Source organism: Aedes aegypti, chromosome 2 (assembly GCF_002204515.2).
Source record: "Aedes aegypti strain LVP_AGWG chromosome 2, AaegL5.0 Primary Assembly, whole genome shotgun sequence".
Classification (NCBI taxonomy): Eukaryota; Metazoa; Arthropoda; class Insecta; order Diptera; family Culicidae; genus Aedes; species Aedes aegypti.
Genome location: NC_035108.1, coordinates 453,620,974 through 453,647,471, shown reverse-complemented (window position 1 = coordinate 453,647,471; position 26,498 = coordinate 453,620,974). Strand labels below are relative to the sequence as shown.

At 37.3% G+C, this 26,498-nt stretch overlaps 1 protein-coding gene across 1 annotated transcript in view; it reads left to right on the top strand.

The window, feature by feature from the left end:
• LOC5564936 (protein rhomboid) overlaps positions 1 to 26,498 on the top strand; it is a 99,702-nt gene that overhangs the window by 72,663 nt on the left and 541 nt on the right. Inside the window, exons 3-5 of the mRNA XM_021848071.1 lie at positions 1,225 to 1,296; positions 1,362 to 1,433; positions 1,516 to 1,692. Coding sequence (XP_021703763.1) covers positions 1,225 to 1,296; positions 1,362 to 1,433; positions 1,516 to 1,692 — 321 coding nt within the window. The remainder of the gene's footprint in view (positions 1 to 1,224; positions 1,297 to 1,361; positions 1,434 to 1,515; positions 1,693 to 26,498) is intronic.

Sequence of the window (26,498 nt, the reverse complement as noted above, 5' to 3'; positions counted from 1 at the left end):
ATCCTTCTACGATGAATTTGGTCTTAACCAATTCTTGTCACCTTTGTGGCCAACTGATTACTCATGCTGATTTTGATTCTGATCATGTCCCTGTTAGATTTCAAATGTCCCATGAAGCGATTCTCAATCCTATCTGCTCCACTTTCAATTATTTTTGAGCCGCTTGGAATGCATATGAAACAATCACTGTTAGTTATCTTAATTAACATTTCTTTGTAAGCAAAATTTTTTATTGGCAATGTTCTCAAAACTTTAACAAATTCCCTTGTTGAAGCAAGAGGCATTGCAATTCCAAAATGTGAAATTTAGTAAGTAAAGTTCAAATCCATGATTATAGACGATAATCTTAAACTCGTGATCAGTCTTGATTTTTTTTGTGATCAGTTCTTGATTTTTTTCGTGGTAATATTATTACAAGATAAATCAAATAGCTACAAAAGACTCTTAATTAAAATAGTATTGACACCGTGAATGTTCTTCGTAACACAAAGACTGAATATATTAATTTTGAACCAATTTCCGTGCAACCAAAAGTGGATCATAAATTTTTCAAGCAGTGAAATAGAGTGAACCTGCTCTGATTGAAACGATACATCTCGTCTGTTAGCAGTTGATTTATGGTAACGAAGGAAGCAGTTCCCCTTCCGCATCTTTATTACATGGGAGTCGTCCATAGATTATGTCACAAATATAGAAAGGAAAGGAGGCTTTGGTCACAAGTTTTGTGACTATATGGGGAAAGAGTACGAAATATGATCATTTCCTTTGTGACGTGATGGATGGTCGTCCCCAAGGGCGCATTCCCAGGGGAATTGAATTCGTGCGTCAATCTTCGTCGGTTTCAATCGAAGTTAATGGGAAATTAGAGCAAAAGGGCGTAAAATTTATTGAATTATTTTAACGATCGCCACAAGCAGTACTGAGCGCCCGAGCAGCGGTCGGAAAAGCCTCAATGTTTTCCGATCATCGTCTATCCATATTCATCTAACCGTCTGTCTATCCTGGCGTTGCTTGAAGCGATGGAGTCACATGGCACTTCAACGATGTGATAAATCTGCGTGCAGGCACGCGTTTCTCTGGTTTCTGCTTGGGGGTTTTATGTTGATTCAAGCCGAAAACGATTTGATTGATGGGACACGGAAAATCAACGCTTTGTTACGATGCCGAATAGAATTGTGTCACTGGACTAATAAATGTCACCTTCAACTTCCTGTCTATTTTCAGATTTGTACATACATCTTTAACAATAATAGGTTTTACCAACTCCTAATTTTCAACCCGGTGCTGCAGCATGAGGTAATTCGTCCCCAATGCGATACCATAACTTATCCGACTAATCACTTACATTATTTCTTCCGTAGATATGGCGTTTCGTGACGTATACCTTCCTCCACGCCAATGCCGTCCACCTGATGCTCAACGTTATCATTCAGGTATGGTCATCATTCGACAAACAATTTATCCAATTCAATCACGCACATGTTGTTAACCGTAGTTTTACTTCATATTCGACAGATAATAGTGGCCTTCCCCCTTGAGACTGAACAGGGGCACCGATCCGTGCTGGTGGTGTATTTTTCCGGCGTGATTGCCGGTGGAATGGGAGCATCCGTGTTCGATCCCACGCACATGGTGGGAGCCTCGGCTGGAGTGTACTGCCTGCTGATAAGTCATGTGCCGCACATAGTTATGGTGGGTATGATTAGGGTCATTAACCCTTTGTATGTTTTCTGGAGTAAATATGACTGGAAGGACTGTAACTTTATTGTAGAAACATTCGTAATGTTTTGTTTCGTGCCCAGAAATTTCATATCTTGAAAAATAATTTCATAATGTACATATTTGTTTTTTTTTTTTTTTAGAAAACTGTATTTTGTCTGTGCCCTGAGGTCATGTTTTCCCCGACTTAACGATATTTAAACGGATATTGCATGTTCCAACTGTTCTTATCTTATCCTTATCCTCTTGTCCAGTAACTCATATCCCTACCTCCTCGCGGTGTCGCCTGGAGTACGACTAACCATAGAAAAGATCGAGTAACTAACCTCGGTGGGACCTTGGTCCTATACTGACAGGGAAGGGAGGCTTCTCTCTTCTGAGGGTGTAGCGCATCAGAGCGTCTGTTCTCCATGATAGGAACGGCTAATGGAACTCTAAACAGTACTGTGCATGATGGTCCTCCGAGGGGGTTGATGCAGGCCTTACAAGCCAGTCGTAAAAATCATCAGTACAGGAACCATGCAATGTAAATTCGCACCGGAACAATCTGCACAGACCCAGGCATTGAAAACGGACTATCGATTGGAAACTCGGATCATGGAACTGTAAGTCTCTCAATTTCTTGGGAAGTATCCGCTTAATTATTGAGGGTTCGCAAGTTCGACATCGTAGCGCTGCAGGAGCACTATGGCTTATCAGGTGGCCAATAATCAAAAAAGTGATGTGCCCCAAATTTCAATTCTTGTTCGCCATTTCATTGTAAACATGTCTGCTAAGAAATCCCCAAAATATTAGGGCATGATTTGCATTGCACACTCAGATATGAGGTGCCAAAGTTGAGCCTATGGAGAAAAACTTGTTTTTATTAACAAAAACTATGGTTTACTCAAATGAATATAACTTTTTTTCTATAATACTTACGTAAAATGTTTTTACACCATTTGAAAGCTTACAAAAAAGGCTTCCTAGAAACAATAAAAAAAATTAAAAAAAGGTTCAAAATAGTGGCTTTGATGATGTTTTTTTATAAAGCGGTTAAAAAAATCGAATAAGCTTATAGTTAACACATCGAGTACTTTTTTGTCCCAAGTTGTCCCAGGCTTAAATTCAGTTCCAAGGGTACTTTGAGATGTAAACTAAATGATCGTGAAGAATTTAGTTGCACAAATTTGCACTTTTTTGATTTAAGGCTTTTTGAATTTTTCCAATATTTTTAACCATTTTCTATTGAAAACAGCTAAAAACTAATTCACAAAATAACTGAATTTCGCTAAATCATTCAAATCATCATTTCTATGTAAGTTTTAATATTTATAATGGTTTGCACAACGTTAATCGCATAAATGGCTTATATGCATTATAAGTAACAAAGTTTAATATTTCGCTATAGGCCCTATTCAAAAGTTAGTCTCGAAAACTTGTTTTTGAAAATAAAACATCAAATTCGTATCGTAAAACTCATAAATACGACATGAGATGGAAAAAATATTTTTGGCCGCCAGTCTGTATGAAAACCGCCCATAGTGAGGAGATGCGAACGAAAACGGCCTTAGACTGATTGATTCGCCGCCACCTAGAAAATGGTTGTTGTAACCGGAAGGTGGATCTTCAAGTCTCTGTTCATTTTCACGTCTGTGCTTCATTACTTTCGTTGAAAGACTGAACCATTTTATTCGTCATAGTCACGGTAGACACAACAAGGTAGGCTATTCCCACGTGCAAACAATGGTTTTCAATCAAAACATGTATCGTCATTCCTATCGTCAAGCATGAGGCTTACAAGATAGTAAAAGAGAGCAAGCCTTGCTTTCTTTTGCACTCGTTCGAGTTTGCGATAGGAATGACGTCACTGCTAAATGTCATTTTTCGGAGTATAATACCTTGCTTCTTTTTACCGTGGTCATAGTGACATCTCTCTATCCCAAAGTCTCCTATGTTCTTTCTTTTTCTGGATCATCGAGATACTCGTGCTTATTCTGCGCGGCGTGTGAGGTGACACGAGTCGAATGAGGTGACAATTGTCGACTCGCTCCCATTTGATTAACATTAGTCGTCTCACGTCACTCGCGGTGAGAGCGAGTCGTCTCGACTCACACGCCGCGCAGAATAAACACGACTATATGCCTACTATATGCCTGACTCTATCCTTCTAATAGACGTATAAGAAATTAGACCGCTAATGTCGCTGCTAATCGTGTGACCAACATCTAGTACGCGCATTTTGGAGGCGGTACACAAAGTGTCAAACTTAACCATAGTAACCAGCTTTCAATATCAAAACATTCACTCTGCCACAATCCCGCCATCGCGAGCGTGAGGTCTGTTTTGTTTTAGCAATAGATTTTCCATGTGCCTTGAAGAGCTTTTACTCTACATGCAGAAAATTGTGCCGGCTAGGTATGTTGTTCCAAAATTCAACATTATTTGTACAGATGACCATAGAGTGACGGTTTCAAATGGGATGGTGATCAAAATTGGAAAGAGACTTAAATCTTGAAAAAGAAGCTATCTGTTCTCCGGTACCTTTCATGAAGATAAAAGTAGGAAAACGATCTCAGAATAGCCGCGTATGCGTATACTTGGAACTTCAACGTAAAAAAAAACCATGAAGTTAAAAGGTGTTCATCAATTGGATCAGTGAATAGCTTTTTATTATTCATTAATTGCATCATATTTAAACAGTTTTTCGTAATTCTTTCAACAGGTCTTCATGCTTCTCATAATATGTTATGGAATTGCAAATATACTGTGAATGCATTGACACGGGATTCAAGTGATTCAACTGGATTGATCTGTAGCTGACCGAGAAAAGTTCAAATCGATTCATTGGAAGTATTTTTAGCACAATGAGAAATGAACGAAATAAACGCAGTTTCACTGAAATAAAAGAAGCAATTTCCAATCTTTGCTATACGATTTGCGACTTCATACCAGTCATTATAGAGAAGGTTTTATTCGTTTCATATTAACATTAGTGAGTAACTCAAAGGTTTCATGTAAGGCCAATTCCGGATGCAGCATGTAGAACCGCGACTCTAACCTTTACCTATGCTGGTCAGTTATTCCAGCTTTCAAGCTCTTTACACTAATTTCACTTCACATTTCCCTCCCATTTGAAGCAAAAACAAAACAAATGATTTGACACTTTGAGTACCGGTGGATCGCGCTGATAGAAAATCAAGGCTACTATGGTTGATTCATCCCAACCACAACCATTGTATGGAACTAACAGCGCCTCTAGCGTTCTAAATCTAATATTTCTATTATCCTTCTCAACAATGGTCATACGTAGTACCTACTTCCAGCACTGTCTCCCGTATCGGTACACCTGGGGATCACCCCAACAGACTGAATCGCAAATCGATGGAGGACACTTCTCGGACATTATCGACGTCAGAACCTATCGCGACGTAAACATTGATTTGGTAGGAAAAGTAGGCCGTTATGTTGTTCAGTCTATTGGTATAAAGTAGGCTAATATGCAAAAAGATGTTTGTTTTGAAATTTGGTATTGTTTTTTTGTCTTTTTTTTGTGACGAAAGTTCTGATACTTTTTTACTGCACTTCACTGGGCATAAAACAGCATCCATGCCTGCTTTACGCTTCTTATGGTAAGCGTACTGTACAGATCTATATAAATAAAAATGGAATCAGTGCGCATCGTACCTTCGTGCTGTGCGTACACGAATTCTCTCTGCTCTTGGAAGTTTTCTTAAAAACTACCTAAAGCAATAAAACAGTACTTTTCAGTGCTACAAAAACAGTACTTTTCAGTGCTAAAATTAAAAACGGTACTTTTCAGTGCTACTAAAACAGTACTTTTCAGTACTATTTTTTCTACTATTGATCCCTTTACGATCCTTGTTTGGACCCGTGCCTTCGATTTTTCGTTGGACCCGTTGGCGAAAGCTAGCGGTGGTAATCCTTCTTGGACACCGTCTTGGGAAAAAACCTTTCGAAGGTCACGTCTTCTTTCGTTTATTAATCAAACATGGTATCAACAACAAACAAAAGGAAGGGTGAATCTCTGAATTCACTACTTCCTTCCAAAAAAGTGGGTTTTAAAACTGTCACTACACGTGGCAAGAATGGAAGAAAGGACGCTTCCCCGGAATGCGAAGTTTCTTCCAAGGGTGAAATGAATAATTGTATCGAAATGAGCAATCAGTTCGATGCTCTAGACAAATTTTCCGAACACCAAATCGAAGCAGCCTCTAGCCCAGGCTCTTTGATTCAAGTGAGGAAGCAAAGAGTGCCGCCTATCGTGGTCAGTTGTTCCGAATTTGGGGGATTTAGGCAGGAGATCTTGAACTCCATTAGGGGAATCAAGGTTTCCTTCCAAATCGCAAAGAAAGGAGACTGTCGCGTTTTGCCGGAAACTCTCAAAGATCGTGAACTTCTTCTCAGACATCTTGAAGAGAAGAAGCACAAATTTTTTACTTATGACGACAAAACTGAACGTTTGTTCAAAGTTGTCTTGAAAGGTCTCTCAAGTGACTATAAGTCACCTGAAGAGATCAAAAATGGAATAAATGATGGATTTTCCCCAGTCCAAGTAATCATTATGAAAAAGAGAACCCAATCTGGCATTGTTCGGAAAGGGCTTTCTCAAGAATATTATTTAGTTCACTTTAACAAAAAAGAACTAAATAATATTAAAGCATTAGAAAAAGCAAAACTTATGTTCGATGTCCGTGTGACATGGGAACATTTCCAGAAACCTGGAGGAAATTACCAGAATCCCACTCAGTGCCGTCGGTGCCAAAAGTGGGGTCATGGTACAAAAAATTGTCGCATGGATGCTAAATGCATGATTTGCGGAGGTTCTTCTCACGCTAAGGACGACTGTCCTGTGAAAGAAGATACCAGAAAGTTTGAATGCGCCAATTGCAAGGGCCCTCACAAAGCTAACTTTTGGGAATGCCCTTCACGCAAAAGAGTCGTTGAGGCTCGTGCCAGGCAGATGAAAGATAATATCCGTTACGATAACGGTCGTTTCCGGAATTTGCCTGGTAGAGTATCGAACAATGCTCATTTTTCAGTTAACGATCGCTTGATTAGGAATCATACCCACCAAGAAGATCATAATCATGCTCATTCACAAACTAATTTTAATCCGTCGGGTAGCCGTTCGAATCTTTCAATTTCGAATGTATCTTCTCACGGAAAATCCTTTGCCGATATCGTAGCAGGTAATTTGAACTCTTCCCCTATTCGTTCCATGAGTACCCATTCTACTTGCTTCAAATCAAATGGAAAAAACCCTACCGCCACAGGTAACTCCTACCTCGCTTCTTCGTCTACCGAAAATTCCAATGGGAAATCATCAGATGATATGTCTGCCACTGATTTTAATTTTCTAACTGAACAATTGAATCTAATGATTGATGCAATGTTCAAAGCCACCACTATGACTGAAGCAGTCCAAGTAGGTGTAAAATTTACATATCAAATTGTTATTGGATTACGTTTTTCTAATGGATCCAAATAATAATTTAAATATTTTAAATTGGAATGCTCGTTCTCTGAATGGTAAAGAGGGCGAGCTGTTTAATTTTATTACAGCTCATAACGTGCATATAGCAGTTATTACCGAAACTTATTTAAAACCTGGATCAAAACTAAAAAAAGATCGTAACTTTTTTGTTTATCGTAATGATCGACTTGATGGTGCATGTGGGGGAGTTGCAATCATCATTCATAGGCGTATAAAACATCAACTGTTTTCGTCATTTGAAACTAAAGTTTTTGAAACTTTAGGTGTTTCTGTTGAAACACAGTTTGGTAAATATACTTTCATAGCTGCCTATTTGCCATTTCAATGCTCTGGGCAGCAAGTTAATTTGCTCCAAACTGACTTGCGTAAATTGACTCGCAATAAGTCAAAATTTTTTGTCATTGGTGACTTTAATGCCAAACATCGGTCATGGAATAATTCTCAAAGTAATTCCAACGGCAGAATTTTATTTGATGAGTGCTCTTCAGGATATTTCTCAATTCAATACCCTGATAGCCCCACATGTTTTTCCTCTTCTAGAAATCCATCTACGATTGATTTGGTCTTAACCGACTCTAGTCATCTTTGTAGCCAACTGATTACTCATGCTGATTTTGATTCTGATCATGTCCCTGTTACATTTCAAATATCCCAAGAAGCGATTCTCAATCCTATCAGCTCCACTTTCAATTATTTACGAGCCGACTGGAATATATATAAAACGTATGTTGACTCCAATCTTGATGTTAACATTTCTTTAGAAACTAAACTTGATATTGACAATGCTCTTGAAACTTTAACAAATTCCATTGTTGAAGCCCGGAGCATTGCAATTCCAAAATGTGAAGTAAAATTTGAATCCGTGATTATAGACGATGATCTTAAATTCTTGATCCGTCTTAAAACGTGAGGAGAAGGCAATTTCAGCGCACTCGTGATCCTGCTATGAAAATTATATGGCAGGATTTGCAGAAAGAAATCAAGAAACGTTTTGCTCAATTAAGAAACAAAAATTTTGAAAAAAAAATTTCTCAATTGGACCCTGGCTCTAAGCCCTTTTGGAAATTATCGAAAATCTTGAAAAAACCTCAGAAGCCAATACCGGCATTGAAAGAGGAAAACAAATTATTACTAACTAATTGCGAAAAAGCTCAAAAACTTGCTATGCAGTTTGAAAGTGCGCACAATTTTAATTTAGGACTTACTAGTCCAATTGAAAATGAAGTTACTCAGGAGTTCGAACATATTCTCAATCAAGAGAACGTTTTCGAAAATGCCTGGGAGACTGATTTGGAAGAAGTGAGAACTATTATTAAAAAATTCAAAAACATGAAAGCTCCTGGCGATGATGGAATTTTCTACATCCTCATCAAGAAACTTCCAGAAAGTAGCTTATCATTTTTAGTTGATATATTTAACAAATGTTTTCAATTAGCATATTTTCCTGACAAATGGAAAAATGCTAAGGTTGTTCCAATTTTAAAACCAGACAAAAATCCTGCAGAAGCTTCTAGCTATCGTCCAATCAGTTTGCTTTCCTCCATCAGTAAACTTTTTGAAAAGGTTATTTTGAACAGAATGATGGCCCACATCAACGAAAATTCAATTTTTGCCAATGAACAGTTCGGATTCCGCCATGGACATTCGACCACTCATCAACTTTTACGTGTAACAAATTTGATCCGTTCCAACAAATCTGTAGGCTATTCTACTGGTCTTGCTCTTCTAGACATAGAAAAAGCATTCGACAGTGTTTGGCATGAAGGTTTGATTGTAAAATTAAAAAACTTTAATTTTCCAACATACATTGTTAGAATAATTCAAAGTTATCTGTCAAATCGTACACTTCAGGTTAATTATCAGAACTCCAGATCTGAAAGACTTCCTGTAAGAGCTGGTGTTCCTCAAGGCAGCATTTTGGGACCAATATTATACAATATTTTCACATCTGACTTACCTGAGCTACCTCAGGGATGTCAAAAATCTTTGTTTGCGGATGACACAGGCCTCTCCGCCAAAGGACGAAGCCTGCGTGTCATCTGTAGTCGATTGCAAAAAAGTTTGGATATTTTTTCTTCATACTTGCAAAAATGGAAGATTTCTCCTAATGCTTCCAAAACTCAACTAATAATATTCCCACATAAACCAAAAGCTCTTTATTTGAAACCTTCAAGTAGACATGCTGTCACGATGAGAGGGGTTCCAATAAATTGGTCAGATGAAGTTAAGTATCTAGGGCTCATGCTAGATAAGAATTTAACTTTCAAAAATCACATTGAGGGCATTCAAGCCAAATGTAATAAATATGTAAAATGTCTCTATCCCCTTATTAATAGAAAATCAAAACTTTGTCTTAAGAACAAGCTGTTGATATTTAAACAAATTTTCAGGCCAGCCATGTTGTATGCTGTACCAATATGGACTAGCTGTTGTAATACCAGGAAGAAAGCTCTGCAGAGAATTCAAAATAAAATTTTGAAAATGATTCTGAGGCTTCCTCCCTGGTATAGTACCAATGAGTTACATAGAATATCCAATGTTGAAACATTGGAACAAATGTCAAATACAATCATTAATAATTTCAGGCAAAAATCGTTACAATCTTCTATTGCCACGATTAATGCGTTATATGTTTAGGTTAAGTTAGGTTAAGTATATTAAAAGCATTTTTTTTTCTCTTATAAGCAGGTGACATCAACTCACCTGTAAAAAACTGAACTGCTACGGCAAATGAAATGTAATATTAACAAAATGTTAATTAAATCTTAAATTTGTTTTACCAAATTAGGATGATAGTGTTGTCAAATAACACAGAACACCTAGATATAAGAAATGAATGTAATGTTTGGATTGATACTAATAAATAAATTAAAAAAAAAAAAAAAAAAAAAAGTGGAATGGTGTTTGTATGTCATGAAATGGCTTACGAAAGGGTTAACGTATTTGAATGATTATTTTTCCGTTTTGTTCGTCAAGGGTTTCGAAGTGTTTGTGAGAATAAAAATTCCAGGAATACATCGGGAAAGTCGGAAAAATGGGATATAACGAAACAGTCATTTTATATGAGAAGATACATAGCGTTTTTCAATAGACTACTTGATGGCAAATAGACTTCAACCAATAGACTGAAAAACGGCAATGAATTCAACAACGCTAAATTGAGTGTATAGCGGTATTTTGGTGCTTGAAACAAAAACGTGTTCTGCAGTGCAATCAAATTCGCCATGAAATTCCCAACTAACTAATGTGTAATATAGCAATAGGGAGTGGCTATTGGAAATGATCCTTGAAGTATGTGTAATTTTATATTGAAATGTTTCTGAGAACTATTTATTTATTTATTTATTATTTATTGAAATTCGTAACTTAAGACACACATCTTTTATGTTACATGATTTATCATGGTGGAATTAACATTTAGTTTGATTTGCAACTGGATTGAATTGGATATTGAAGCATAAACAGACAATTAAAAACTAATTACTACTACGATTAAAATGCTCAAAAATCTTCCTTCTAAAGCTTGCCAGTCCTCTAGATTGAATAATAGTGAGATCATTAGGGAGTGAATTCCAGAAGGCAACACCTCTCACGAAAAAAGTTCCACCATACTTGGCAGTGCGATGACGTTGAATTGCAAATTTTCTTGATCGACTTCCTCGAAAAGCAGACAATTTGTCGTATAAATAACCTGGAGTTTTATTGTTGACAAGATTAAACATGAAATGACAACATCTTAATTTGGAAAAATTGTCAAAAGAGCATCCAAGCAGGTTAACCTGTAAATGAGATACATGTGAAAGTCTATTCAATCCATAGACAAATCTTACGCATGAATTGAGAGCTACACGCATTTTTTGAATAGTACGAGACGAAGATTGCATAAGCCATAGATCACATGTAACGAAGTGAGGCAAAATTAAACTCTTGAAGAGCTTAAGTTTAATATCCGTATTCAGGAATGCTGCAGTTAACTGAAGATTTCGTAATTTAGCATATATTTTACCACACTGATACATAACAAAAGTATCCCATTCAAAGTTTGATTGAATGTTGAAACCAAGGCTCATAGCACATTCAACATAGTTAAGAACAACATTGTTGAGCTTAATTTCCGGTTTCACAGAATTGAAATTTCCAGTGTTGATAAACATAGCGTTGGATTTGTTTGGATTCAACATGAGTTTATTCTTAGTGGCCCATTTGAATATTGCGTTGAGACCTTCATTGATTTTCCAACCAGCTGCCACAGAACGTTCAATATATATTTGTACATTATCTGCAAAAATGTGTATACAACTATGCTTTACGATTGAAGAAAGGTCATTAATGTACAAAGAGAATAATATTGGCCCTAAGATAGACCCTTGAGGTACACCTGAAGCCACATGCAACAAACTGGAGAATTCGCCATTATTAAATACTGTTTGGAATCTATTGTGTAGGTATGATTTAATGAGATTAACAGTATTAAGCGAAAATCCATAATTTGACTGAAGATTTCTACACATAATATTGTGTGAAACACTGTCGAAGGCCTTCGAAAAATCCAGCAGAATAAGTCAAACAGGTTTGAAGTTGTCTAAAATAATCCTGATGTCATCAAACACCTTAAGCATGGCTGTTTTTGTACTATGTTTAGTTCGGTAACCAGATTGAAAGCACGAAAGTAGATTGTTATCATTAATATAGCTGCAAAGTTGATTTTTGATAATTTTTTCAAAAAGCAATCCAAATCCAATCGAAATCCAAATCCAATCCAAACCCAAATTCAATTCAAATCCGATCCAAATCCAATCCAATCCAATCAAATCCAATCCAAATTCAATTCATCGGAATTAGCGATTCCATTGAAAATTCACTCAGTCAAAAATGGATGTGGCAAGCGTGATGAGTAGATTATCAACGAACCGGTTCATCAACATAATCCAAAAGAGGCTTTTAACTCCAGCTATCCAGCAATCCAAATCCAGATCAAATCCAATCCAAATCCAATCCAAATCCAATCCAAATCCAATCAAAATCCAATCCAAATCCAATCCAAATCCGATCCAAATCCAATCCAAATCCAATACAATCCAAATCTATTGGTTGGTTTGACTTTATTAACGAGATTTTTAGCCCTGGGCTAGTTCATCTCGGGACCAACGGCTTTACTTCCCTTCCGAAGGAAGTCGTCACTATAACTTTTTACGTCATAAGTGACTATGTCGGGGATGGGATTCGATCCCAGGTCCTCGGCGTGAGAGGCGAGTGTTCTAACCACTACACCAGGTCCGTCCCCTCTCCAAATCTATTCTATTGCTGAGTAGATTATCAACGAATTGGTTCGTTAACATAATCCAAAAGAGGCTTTCAATTCCAGCTATCCAGCAATCCAAATCCAATCGAAATCCAAATCCAATCCAAACCCAAATTCAATTCAAATTCGATCCAAATCCAATCCAATCCAATCAAATCCAATCCAAATTCAATCCAAATCCAATCCAAATCCAATCCAAATCCAATCCAAATCCAATCCAAATCCAATCCAAATCCAATCCAAATCCAATCCAAATCCAATCCAAATCCAATCCAAATCCGATCCAAATCCAATCCAAATACAATCCAAATCCAATACAATCCAAATCTATTCTATTGCTGAGTAGATTATCAACGAATTGGTTCGTTAACATAATCCAAAGGAGACTTTCAACTCCAGCTATCCAGCAATCCAAATCCAATCGAAATCCAAATCCAATCCAAACCCAAATTCAATTCAAATCCAATCCAAATCCAATCCAATCCAATCAAATCCAATCCAAATTCAATTCATCGGAATTAGCGATTCCATTGAAAATCCACTCAGTCAAAAATGGATGTGGCAAGCGTCCATTTCTATTGATGAGTAGATTATCAACGAACCAGTTCATCAACATAATCCAAAAGAGGCTTTTAACTCCAGCTATCCAGCAATCCAAATCCAGTTCAAATCCAATCCAAATTCAATCCAAATCCAATCATAATCCAATCCAAATCCAAATTCAATCTAAATCCGATCCAAATCCAATACAATCCAAATCTATTCTATTGCTGAGTAGATTATCAACGAATTGGTTCGTTAACATAATCCAAAGGAGGCTTGCAACTCCAACTATCCAGCAATCCAAATCCAATCCAAATCTAATCCAAACCCAAATTCAATTCAAATCCAATCAACATCAAATCCAATTCAAATTCAATTAATCGGAATTAGCGATTCCATTGAAAATCCACTCAGTCGAAAATGGATGTAGCAAGCGTCCATTTCTATTGATAAGTAGATTATCAACGAATCGGTTCATCGGCATAATCCAAAGGAGGCTTAAAACTCCCGCAATACGATATCAATTTTCTAGGAGGCCTCTCGCTCCATTTATTTTTCTTTTTCTTTTATTTTTAACTCGATGATCTTAGGTTTTTGTTTAATTTCATTCTTCTCAGAGACCTCTCACTCTGGCATCACAACAGAAAATTCCGCTTAGGAGACCTCTCGCTCCAGCCATTATAATTTTTATCTTGAAGACCTCTCGCTTCATATTTTTTCTCGGAGACCTCTCGCTCCTGTATCCAAATTGTAAAATAAGAAAAACCCATTCCGAAGACATAGCTGCTAACTATTCAGACACTCTTATTAGTCGCAATAACGACTTAATCTCATACGGTGCCTTGCACTTTGCAAACCCCTGCTTCATAAAAACGACGACCATTTTCTAGCACTGAATCTATCACTAAACTTTCATGCATACATCTCAATTCCTTGTTGTATAACGTTGGAAACTATTCTTTGCACCATACATTGGATTCAGCTTTTGCCACTTTCTCAATATCATACTCACGCTATTAATAATTCTGCCATCAAATACTCATCAGTAAAATTTCATCACTCCACGTGGCTTAGGCTTAGACGATTGACCACCATTTTGTTTTGCACTACACCATTCGTTCTCTTTTGTATGTTCAAATTTACCGCTATACTAGACCACTTTTACTACAAGGGAGCGTATACTACGCCATTGTCGTAACGTTTAATCCATTTCAAATGGGATTCCGCCGAAAAAATGAATCACAGGCAAAAACTTTGCGTCTAAAATCTACACGTCTAATCGTGTCATCATCATCCAACTGACTAACCCGGCTCTTTCTCATCGCAGAAGCTTTGAACCTCTTACCCGAAGTCAGGTACCGAACAACCACCCGAAGTTGATCCCTAATAATTTCAAGTCCAGGTCCAGTTCTCGCTCGTACTCATGCCACGGTGCCCCGACAGACCGTTATTATGCAAAAAAAATTGTCCATCAAATCTGAGCACAGGGCTCGATTTCTGAGGTCATTCTGCACCTCTGGGCCAATTTCTAAAAAAATCCCTAGGAGAAATCTCGAGAAATCTTAATTTGAAGTTTTTTACTTAAACATTCAATATGATCCATATTAAAATTTTGCTATATCACTGAAAAAACCTACAAAGCACTTAAAAAGTTGGCAAAACTGTTCTTTACTAGTATATAACGGTTATCGTTATTATAGTTATAGTTGTTGTAGAAATATTTACAACTGACTTAACATACCAGTTTGGCTTAAGTATGTTTTTACATGGCTTAAACCAGTAAGCTTAGTTTAATGGAATGAAATCTAAGAAATAAATTCCAATATGCAATTGATGGTACATTCGATAAACGTGAAACATTTAATGGTGATAATTTTTAATTTACAGCTTATTTTTCGACTTTCACACTAAGTGACCAGCGCACCAAAGTCTGCCGTATTTATTTTGCTAATGAAATGTTAATTGTTAATTAAATTTGCTTCTTTGTACATCGGGCACTGCTTTGATGTTTACGTCTAGTTTTCCACCGAGTAGTGCAGCAGTTTACGTAAAAAATAAAGTGTTCAACACAAGGGGGTGAAATGAGCCAATAATTAGCTACCCAACATTGATTCAACATGGCGTCCAGTGTCTTTATTTTGATTCTTTTGGGACTGACAAAACATATGATTTTTTGACCTCACCGATGCGTAAAACATTCAACAAAATGTTGAAAAGAGGAAAAGCGTCATGAAATACGACGATTCAACGCAATATACCGTTTTGATTCATATTACGGACACTTAAGGCCTCAACGAAGTATAACTCATCAAAGAGCATATAAAATAAATCATTCTGTATGATTCCTCTACGTTATCAAGCCTTCAAAACACTTAATTTTCGAATGGTAGATGACGATTTTGATTCCATAACACGAATAATTTTAAATAAATTAAAATTTGTGGACATTTTATGATTCTTATTCCGGACGCTTCATCACTTGTGCCTCATATTACGGACAGCTCATGGAAATCATAAATAGAAAAATCAAATCATCAATTGAAATGGTCAAACCAATGAAGAGACGTCTAAGGCAGTTAGGCATGATAAACTTTCATACATATATACAGAAAATGCTTACTGAATTAAGCCTCGAAAATTCCTGTAGAGCAAACATAGAAACATCTCGATTGAAATGTTTCCCATACAAAGAAGAGTGTCCGAAATTTGAGGCTGTCTGAAATATGAATAAAAACGGTTTTCAATTGCCAGAAACTAGCACTAGCAGCACATGAGCCGTATACTCGAAAATCAGGAGCACGTTAGGGCAAACCGACTAGAAAGTGGGTACCAAAACGCGAAGTACCAAAAACAATGTGAGGAAGAGCCGAAATGTATGCAGGATGACTGTCGTGCCAGTCCTCTGGTTCAACATTCTTACCCGAGTAACACACATGTTGTAATTAAGGCATGTCAACTGATATATGACTAAATATAGTCTTATAAGAGTTAATCTGCATCAATTATAACATGTGTTTCTTGGGTAGCCACAACAGGATGATAACTACATGGGAAACGTGAATGTCATATGTCACAAGTGTGGGCTTCGTGGCCGTGCGGTTAGTGTCACCAAGGCATTTAGCCGCATCGTGCTAAGGAGTGTGGGTTCGATTCCCGCGTCAGTCTGGAAAACTTTTCGTCAGGAATGTATTTCGACTGTGCCACTGGGCGTTGCATGCCAGTCCGTTGTCTAGTGTGGTGCTTCCTTCAAAGGACATAGTCGTCCACTGGAAGCATTAACGTATCGGTGTCTTAAAAAAAGTGTTCGAAGATTAACAAAATCTTTAACAACTTCAAACAAATCCTCAATAAGTACTTCTTTAATATCAATATCATTAGGACTTTCACTGTATATACCTGCAACCATTTACTTCGTTTTATTTTTTCGGGATTCATCGTCAATTTTTTTTTCCTGTTTTGGAGCGTCTTGCTGGGTAGGTATTTTGGAAGGCCCAAGCAAGACGGTTTGTTTTCGGGACGCCAAGAAGTTTTGCTGTCAGTGTCAGTATTGTGTTCAGTCGAGAATGGATTACCAACTGGTGAGTTCGTTTCATGCTTATGATAACACATTTTTTCTTGAAAGCGTAATTTTTATGTAATATTAAAACAAACTTTGTATAGTTCGTCACTATATGTGTCGACATTATGCTTTTTTCTTATATAGTTTCAATATACATATATTTTTCTCTTTTTGACATTATTAAAAATTATCTTTTGAATTGTTCGACATTGTGAATGTTGACGTATTTTCTAGAACTTCTAGCATATCGAGACAAAATGCACAGGAATACTCATATATAATTTTCAAACAAACTATGTATGGTTCGTCACTACAAGTGTCGGCATTTTTCCTGTTTCATATAATTTAAAAAATATACACGTAATTTTCAGTTTTCGTCATTAATAAAAAACGTCTTTTAAATTGTTCGACATTATAGATGTTGACGTATTTTTTCCAAAAACTTCTCGAGACAAAAATACAAAACTAGCTTTAAATACAAGTCGTATATTTCCCACTTGTCCATGGATCGCGTCACCGACCAGAGGTGACTCCTAGATCTTTCCTCCCTCACTAATAAACACCCTTCCCGTGGTGATTGTGGAGATGCAGAGGTATTCTCGGTCTCTTGAAGCAACAATCATTACACCCTAACATTCCTTCCCCATCCCAACTGACTGTAAGGACTTGGCCGGCGCCGTTATTGATCAATAATATTAGATCTGCTAAAATTGCACTTCGAGATTAAGCGGAAACTCCCAACCCTTATTCATTTGGATCGTAGTGCAATTCTTACCAGTTCCGATCAATCACGGAGTTGCAACCATTGACATGTACAGTCAGTCTATGCTATGCTATGCTATTCATCGCCAATTTGTTTATTGATTTATAGGTCGCGTTCAGCTCAGTAATGAAAATCTAGCTGTTGCAGGTAATATCAAAGGCTTAAAAATAAGACTTAAAGCTGATTAGGCTGACAAATACCATCAAGTGTAAGAATTGTTGACGAGGAGTCTATTTTTTGTAAAATTACATGGAATGAAAAGAGATGAGTTTCCGAATTGCGTTTTGTCGCAAATACTCCTTGATTTTGCAGACGATGACATTATTGGAGTCGATCACAGTGCAGTAATGCAGGTTTTCACTATTTTACAGATGGAAAACTAGGATAAGCTTGTAATGCCATTTACTCTACCCAAACGTATATGGTTGCATGTAGAGAAAGAAGCAGGTTCAGATGTGTTGGTGCTGAAGCAGTGCTTGATGGAGATGTAAATGATTTTGTTGAAGAGCCATATATCACTTGTAACGTATGATAATAATGTTTCCTGTATAGTAAAAACACGTGTACTGGTTGTGAATATCTTCTTTTATGGATTACGTAACCAGTTAGGGACCCGCAATTTGCTTAGTAAGCTAACATGCGGTTTATACATCCTCTACCGAATAAACCCGAATAAGTTCAGCTACCAATGTAACCTGAGTTATTTCGTTAATAACTTCGCCAAAACAGCTCACGGTCCTTATCGTTCAACAGTGAAAAGTGTTTCGAAAACTAGATCAGTTTTCAATAATAATGCAAAGAGAGCAACAATGCATGCAATCATGCCTAAACGAAACATTATTGTCAATATAAAACGCTTATTCTTGGCTTTAAACACATATATTTGACAACAGAAGCGAAAACTATTGAGCGAATAAAACAGGCAAACTTCAGTGAGCTGGTCATTTAGTGCGAATGCCGTAAGAATAAGTTGCATCATTCAGGTGGATGTCAGCGGCACCGTGGAAGTTATCCACGTATGTTCATTCTGATATCGACGTGAACGTACCAGAGCAACCAAATCATTCCAGATTTGAAACAAACAGTTGATACTAGCTCTAATTGACTATAAAAGAATTCCCATGGCTTATCTTATAACTATTAGGGCTCTCCCAGATCTAAGCGACTTTTTACGGCGACTGCAACAAACAATCATAGCGATTTCACTGATGGTTCGCTGCATGTACTATTTGATGAGCGCGTCTAAGCCACAGCGACGCCATTTTGCTGCGATTCGCGTCGTGTCAGTCAAGATGGTTCCATAGAAGAGTGCTTGCAGCGACACAACAACGAAATCGCAACGATTTTTTGTAATTATACCAACGGTAACAATTTTATACTAATAAAGAACAGTCTGGCCCACTTTTTGAGCGTTTTTGTAGATTTTTTCAGTGCTATTGCAAAATTTTAATAAAGACTATATTGAAATTTTTAGTGAAAAATTTCAAATCAAGATTTCTCGAGTTTCCTCCTAGGGACTTTTTTAAAAAATGGCCCAGAGGTGTAGAATGACCTCAGGAATCGAGCCCTATGCTCAGCTTTGATGGACAATTTTTTTGCATAATAACGGTCTGTAGGGGCACCGTGCATGCCGAAGTATCCGTCTCCACCCGAACGACTCGAACACGATTCAACTCCCGAATCACATTCCGATGATCTTTGATGTGAAAGGTGAACAAATACTTCCACAACTTTTTCGCACGGTTCATTTCCATTCCTTCTTCTTTATCGCATCATTTTGATATTCCTTTTTTTATGGCATGTTTCGATTTCCAGCAGACACGCTAAACATTTACAAGTCTCGTTATTATTTTTTCAAATCTTTACCATGGAACATATATCTACTACACTAGCATCACTGCTGTAGATATATAGCATAATTAACACAAACGTCGCTACAGGTTCCCATTGGTATCCATGTATGTCCCAGTCTCCTTGTAGTTAAATTGACTTTTAGGAAGGAACAGACGGAATGACTTGAGGATCGGATTGGATGGCAGAAAGAAAAGCTTAAGAGGACAGGTATGTGTACAGTACATTGACTTTCAGGTGGAGGAGACACGGACTTACAAGGAAAGGAGTGATGTGAGAAGAATAACATTAAGGGAAGGGTACATCATTGCAGTAACAGCTCAATATCATTCATGGTTGTTATCACTCTCTCAGGTAGGGTTACCAGACGTACTCTTTTTAGAGTACATGTACTCTTTTTTGCCTAAAAAAAAATGTGTACTATTCTTTTTGCCAAATGGGCTAAAGTGTACTCTTTTCTAGTTATTACTGACAATCGCCGAGTAGATCAATCTTTTGAAAAAAAAAAACAGTTGTTTGTCATAAAAACAGGATATCCTACGATTTTCGTTAAATAATAAATAAACGAAAAACCAAATTTGGTACTATACCATTTGATTCCGCTAGTTTGCATCCTTTGACAGATACGCGTATTTCGACCTCAACCTTCAGTGTCGTGTACTAGACCCGAATTACGAGTACACGACACTGAAGATGGCCTTACGGTTGAGGTCAAAATACGCGTATCTGTCAAAAGGATACAAACTCTAGCGGAAATCAATGATATAGTACTAAATTTGGTTTTTCGATTATTTATCGGTAATCCACTAAACAGCACAGAGATTTATTATCGTTAAATAATAGATGAATTGGATTGGAACAATTAGCTCAAAAATGATTAGAATGCATTCAAAAGCTCATATATCTCACTAAATATAGAAACAAGAGACTAGCGGTAATAGTTTCCTGTAGAAACAAATATTGTTCTACATTTAGTAAAGAAAATTCTTACTAAAGTACCAACAAAATATTTGATAGACTATAATTTTGCCAAAATTTGAACGGCTGTATGTGTGATATTCGTAATCATAAAAAATATATAAATAATTCACTAAGTATCATTTCCCAGTATAGTAATCAAGCATATTATGGGATAAGCGAATGAAATTTAGATTAAATTACGTGGAATCTACTATAAAAAAGTAAGACAAACTTAACCGAGAATGTAGGAAAATTGACTTTGAATGTGATTCTGACATTTGTTTGCTTTATTATGGCGAAAAAGACGTATATAGTAAATATTTCCAAAATGTTGGAAATTGCATTTTTTTGACAATTAAGTTAATGTGAGCAACGACTTGAGGTGAAGATAAATCGAAGCCAAAGTTCAAATTTTCAAGAGCACGGATCTGGAGAACCAAACACCCGTTTAGGCTGAAAACTTAATCGATTGGTCACTAGCTGGTGGTGACCAATCGATTAGGTTTTCAGCTCAAACGGATGTTTGGTTCTCCAGATCCGTGCTCTTGAAAATTTGAACTTTGGCTTCGATTCATCTTCACCTTAAGATTTAAAAAACACAAAAATTATCAAAGGAAATTAAGACAAACACGTTAGTTAAAAATAAGCATTTTCACAATTTGAAGCTTTAAGGCTAAGCGTACTCTTTAGTACTCTTTTCGAGTGTTGAAAAAATGTACTCTTTCCGGTGAAAGCAAATATGGTAACCCTAGACTCTCAGGTCCTCCATCAGTTGGCTTAACATATACATTGACATCCCTCGAATAGACTGCACGAATTTTTCCAGTTTTTTTTTGAGTTGAAGAGCCTTTGAGCGAATCTCTCTTGCGACGGGAGTAAGGTTCTCATTAATGTATATCTACTCTTTTGTTGACTGGAAATCCGATTTGCGACAGAGTGATATTCCGAGTCCGCAGATAGCGAGAGAAAAATTCATTTCTCTGAGCGTTGAATGCAAATTGGAGCAAAATAATGGGTGCAGATCGAGCGTTTGCTCCCAGTTTTGATAACCGCCTTATATCTACTAGTGGTATTCCGTTTTCGAGGTATCCCAGAGAACGACACCAAGCATCGATGTAGCTGCGTAGATTTTCTCCAGACGTGTACGGGACGTGATGAGATCATTTCGCTTCATTGATCGATCTACAGCGTGAGTGGCTTCAGCTTTCGTACGCTCAACAGACGACACAAGCTCACCGGCAGTTTTGTTGGTATCCTCCCGTAACTTTTGCATGTCTGAAGTGAGATCAGAGCGTAGTTGAGAGATCTGCGATGAAAGTTGATCTCCCATTTTCAGTTTGTCTTCGTTCGTAGTTCGTTGATACGATACAAACTGAGATTTGACTAGCTTAGCTAAATCAGCAACACTCATATCAGAAGCCGTGGTGTTCCGTTGTTGCGACACAGTGTTGTTACGAAGTCTCATAGTGCTCAAATCTTCCTCGGACATCATGGTCGCCTCACAGATAACGGGCGGCAAACTATATCACAGCACGTTAACTGCTGGTGTATGTACGATCTTCGGTGGTTCCACTTGGATGAAAATAATTAATCCAGCGATTATTGTTCAAGTTGTAATGTAAATGGTGCACAACAACTGGATAATCATTCGCGACGTTTTTAACTTGCGATACATCGGACTTTAGTGATTTTAGGTGCGAAAAAAGTATGCTTTTTGCTATGTGATTCGCAGTCTTCTACACAAACGTCTTGCCACCAAACAGTATAACACAACACTCCAACACCATGCCCGAATGATTTTATAAGCGGCTAAAGCATCCAAATTACGTTATGTTTAGACCACAGATAAACAGACGTAGCTCTCGATTTTTTTTCATCGAACAGCAAAATAGCGCTTAATCTTAATATTTGGAAGTGGGCCAAAGGCTCTCCCGTGATGCTCTCATCATTTTTGTTCGATTTTGACGTTTGCACGCTACCGCCACCTGGTAGCCCATTGGCCTAACTTAATGATTTCAGCATTGGGCGAACTTACTATAATTTGGATTGCCATTTTTTCTAAGTGTTACGTCTGATCTGTATTTGGATCTTTCTCCACAAAAACCATTCCCGGTAATGGTTCCCTTTTAAAATTATCTTATATTTTTTATTATGGGGGAACTTACGTATTCTCGGCAATCTAAGCAGCTGGACTTTGAAAAAGGCAATTATACACAACCATTAAGCACAGGAATTAGCAGGAGACACCTGAAATACACTTGAGCACTCTTTATTCATTGGTTATTATACACATAACACTATTTTATTCTCTAAATCATCTGTTTTTCCTCGCCAAAGTCACGAGGCACTTGTTCTATTATCGGCAATGCAATTACTATTGTCGGCAACAAAAATGTTCACTTCGGCAATCCAAAACTGTGCAAAAACAAGCTTATGTATTGGTTACTTTTCGCATGTGTTGACAATGACTGAAATTAAACGTCACTCATTATATTCTACTCGCTGAAAGGGCCAATGCAGAAAAATACAGACTACACTGAAAACAGCGTTGCAGTTATAAATACAGTAACAAAGAATCAAATTGAATGCACAACGCCACTTAATTTATGCAGACTAAGGCGCCGTCCACATATTACGTAACGCTGTAGCGGGGTGGGAAGTAAGCTCAAATGTTGCGGCTCATACATTTTTTTTCATACAAAGACCGGGGAAGGGGGTCGAAAATTGAACAGTTTAGCGTTACGTCATAAATGGACGCAGCCTAAGGCGGCATCCACAAATTACGTAACGCTCTAGGGGGAGGGGGGGGGAGTAGGCTCAAGCGTTACGGCTCATACAAAAATTTTTCATACAAAAAGCGTTACTGAGGGGGGAGGGGGTTAAAAATTTACAATTTTAGCGTTACGTAATAACTGGACGCTGCCTAATTTCGTTTTCATTTATTTCATCGAATATTTTTTGTATCAAGTCTTACTGTGGCAGCAACTCGGCTGTGAAAATTGACATGCCATTGTTGTAAACTTGCAGCAGGTGCGATTCTAACCAACAACCAACCCACCAACCAAAAACGTGCAGCGTGACGTCATTGTTAATTGGATCAGAATATTGTGCTCCGCAAGGAAAATCTACGGAAAGCAATTATTGGATAATTTGTATTTCAGAATTGCGTTTGAATTGCGCGTAATATTGTCTGCGCGTTACTGCCACCGCTGGATGCTGATTTAAAATGAGCGCCGGAATATTATCCCTTATATTCGCTCCTGATCCACACCATCCGTCCGCATTCAAACAACACGCATGACTTTTGTCGTTACGAAAGGAAGAAATCACAAAAGAGAAAAAGATGGACACACCGTCCTCTGGATAGTGCCGACAACTGACACTTGCTACACACTGGTTTCACTTCTTTCGTACTATATACCATCAGGATCACTAGATAATTTTTTCACAAATTTGTTCGAGATGGATAGGAATGACGTCATCAAGTAGCTGTCAGTTTTCGGAATATATCACCTTCTCAATATAGTAACCGTGGTAATCCTTGAAATTATCTACAACTACAGTCGAAATTCGTTCGTTGCATTATCTTTAAGTGGGCTACGTTTCAATTGGGCTCCCGTTAGTTGGGTTATAGCCCACATAAAACGAAGGCAAACGTCATTTTCTGACATAAGACGCAATTTATCAATGTTTATAGCTTCGTTTGTTTGTTTTATGTTATTTGACAACTCGAAACTCAGCCCGATTAGTCAAAGTCTTGCACTAAGTGGGCTACAGGTTTAGCGCAACGAATGAAGGTTGACTGTACCATTGAAATATTAGATTCATAGAACTAGTAGTTTATTTTTAATAAATCATCGAAAAAAGCTTGAAAAAGGCCTTTTTAAATTGTCACTTTTAAGGCTTCACAGATAATCTCGCTTTTAGGTGGACGAATACTATTTAGAAATCTCACATTCCTGTCCATCATATTGGAAAGCTCTAGAAAATTTGAAAGGAACATGATTCTCTTGATTTGTTCTTATTGCGTATCTATTCTACACGCAGCGAACTGGACTATGTAAATTCATATATTTTGCCTTAAGAATGATGGAACGATTATTGCAATACGAAAGCTGTATGTATCGTTTTAGCATCACCCCACATTAAGGCGCCGATAGAAAAGGGAAGTGCGCACGAGCCCTATTGATCGCAAGGTTCTTGGTTCGATTCCACGATGCCGCAAAAACTATTGTCGTTTTCAAATTTCGGTTTTATAACGTAAATTTATGAATTTCAATCCGATGTCTTGTGGCAAATTTTCATAAGGGGTTCCTATGTTTATCGATAGTTCACTTTCCTGAGTGTTGTTTGTTTGGCCAAATGTCATCCCCTCGAAGGGGTAAGTTTGGGCAAATTTTCGTACGTTTCCTATTTAGAGGAAAATAATCAAATTTCAATCATTTGTTCAGCATTGGCAAAGTATTCTCTTATTTAGCCGAACATATCATGCAAATTGCGAAAGTTGTTTAAAAATAAATGAGGACTTACACATTTTTGGCCAAATCTCACCCCAACGACGGTACTTGCGCAGTTGTTTTTAAATTTCTTTAAATGCAAAAGGTAAATAATTTCACCGTGAATTGAACTATTCGCTGAATGGTTCGATATGGTTGTGGTCTGTAAAGGTTGCTGCTCTTGAATGCTCTATCACCATGTTATTACCGATAGAGTGAATGGTAACATAAAAAAAAATCGGTTGCGATGTTTCACGATTTTTTGTTGGTTTATGACAGTGTTGATAGACTCACACTCAAAATCTCAATCAATACGCTCTCCCGTGAGAGCAAACTCATTAGAGATCTACTTCGCAAATCTCACGCCTGAGATTTTGATGCAAAATCAACTCAATCAACTCAAACCGTAAAAAATGATTTAGTCGCAAAACTCGGCAAAAACTCGTGAAACCCGAATGTTGTTGTTTACGTTAGAAAGGATTAACATAGTTTTACCAGACTAACAAGAAATTATTGCCGTGTGGGAGTAAACTGTGGAAATACGAGACAATGAGTTAAAAAGGTGAGCCAACTCAACCATGATTTTTTGACTGCTGAGTTGCATGATTGACAACTCACGCATGAACAATCTCAAGCGTGAGTTGTTACAAATTGAGTTTTTCACAACACTGGTTTATGATTAGCACTCTCCGAATATTGTTCGATCGGCTTGTTCGGATCAAAATCCAAACTTTACAATTAAAATTTATTTGCGTTCATATTATTCTCAGTGTATGAGACAATCAGAATAGACCCTTTGCAAATCAATTCACTTATGACTTGACGCATAAACATCATCCTCTGATTCGCGACTACGAAGCTGCTGATGTTTTCTTCGGTTTTATGTGAGAAAAGCAAGGAGAGATGTTTTTTGCATTTTTTTCACGTACACGATGACAGTTCTTTACCACGTTTTCCGTTGGTGCGAGTGCTTTGTGAAATCTCTTTTTGCTTCGTAGTCGCAAATTGCCTGTAGAACAACAGGAGTGTTGCCAAAATAGTTAACCTATTAAAAGACGTATGTTTCTCAGTATATTGATGTTTATGCGCTACAATACGCAGATAAGGAAAGTTTTGAAAGGCTCAATTATTACCAATGCATGCTTTGTTGCCTAATTCCAGTAAATTAATGAGTTGTGTTTGACTTTTTCTATGAATTTAAATTGTGAATAATAAATACACCGCAATTGGTTTCCTGGCAACCTTGTCCAGTAATAAAAAGTGATTGCCGAGGAAATCAAAGTGAATTAATTTTAATTTGTGATTTGAAGCATTGAAATTAAGTATTTTTAAGTGCTTTATATACAAATCGAAAGTTCAATTGTGCATAAGTGATCGGTGCGTACTTTCTGTGAAAAAATTGGAATTGGAGCGGAGAACTGGACCGTTTAAAGCGGTGACTTTTTCTTAAGCAGTTCTTGTGTTGTTTTATTCGGCAGCTCACGAATGACGATAATTTCGTATGCATTTTTTTCTTTTAATGATTAAACCCATGTTATATAATATTTTTGTGAAAGATGAGATTTACAAGGAAGATTATAGTTCAAGGAATATGTTAAGTACATTGAAGTTAACTCTTGTTCCGTAGATAAATGTTGACAAGGACGATAAGTTAGTGCTGCCGAAAATACCCTCAGGATGCCGAAGCCATCATTTACCCTAAATGAAAAAAATTTCTTTCCAAAACAGTTTCACGAAGTTATCAGAATTTGATTTTGGGGTCAATATGGCCCAAAGGCACAGACAACTTTACTTTTTAATGCACAGAC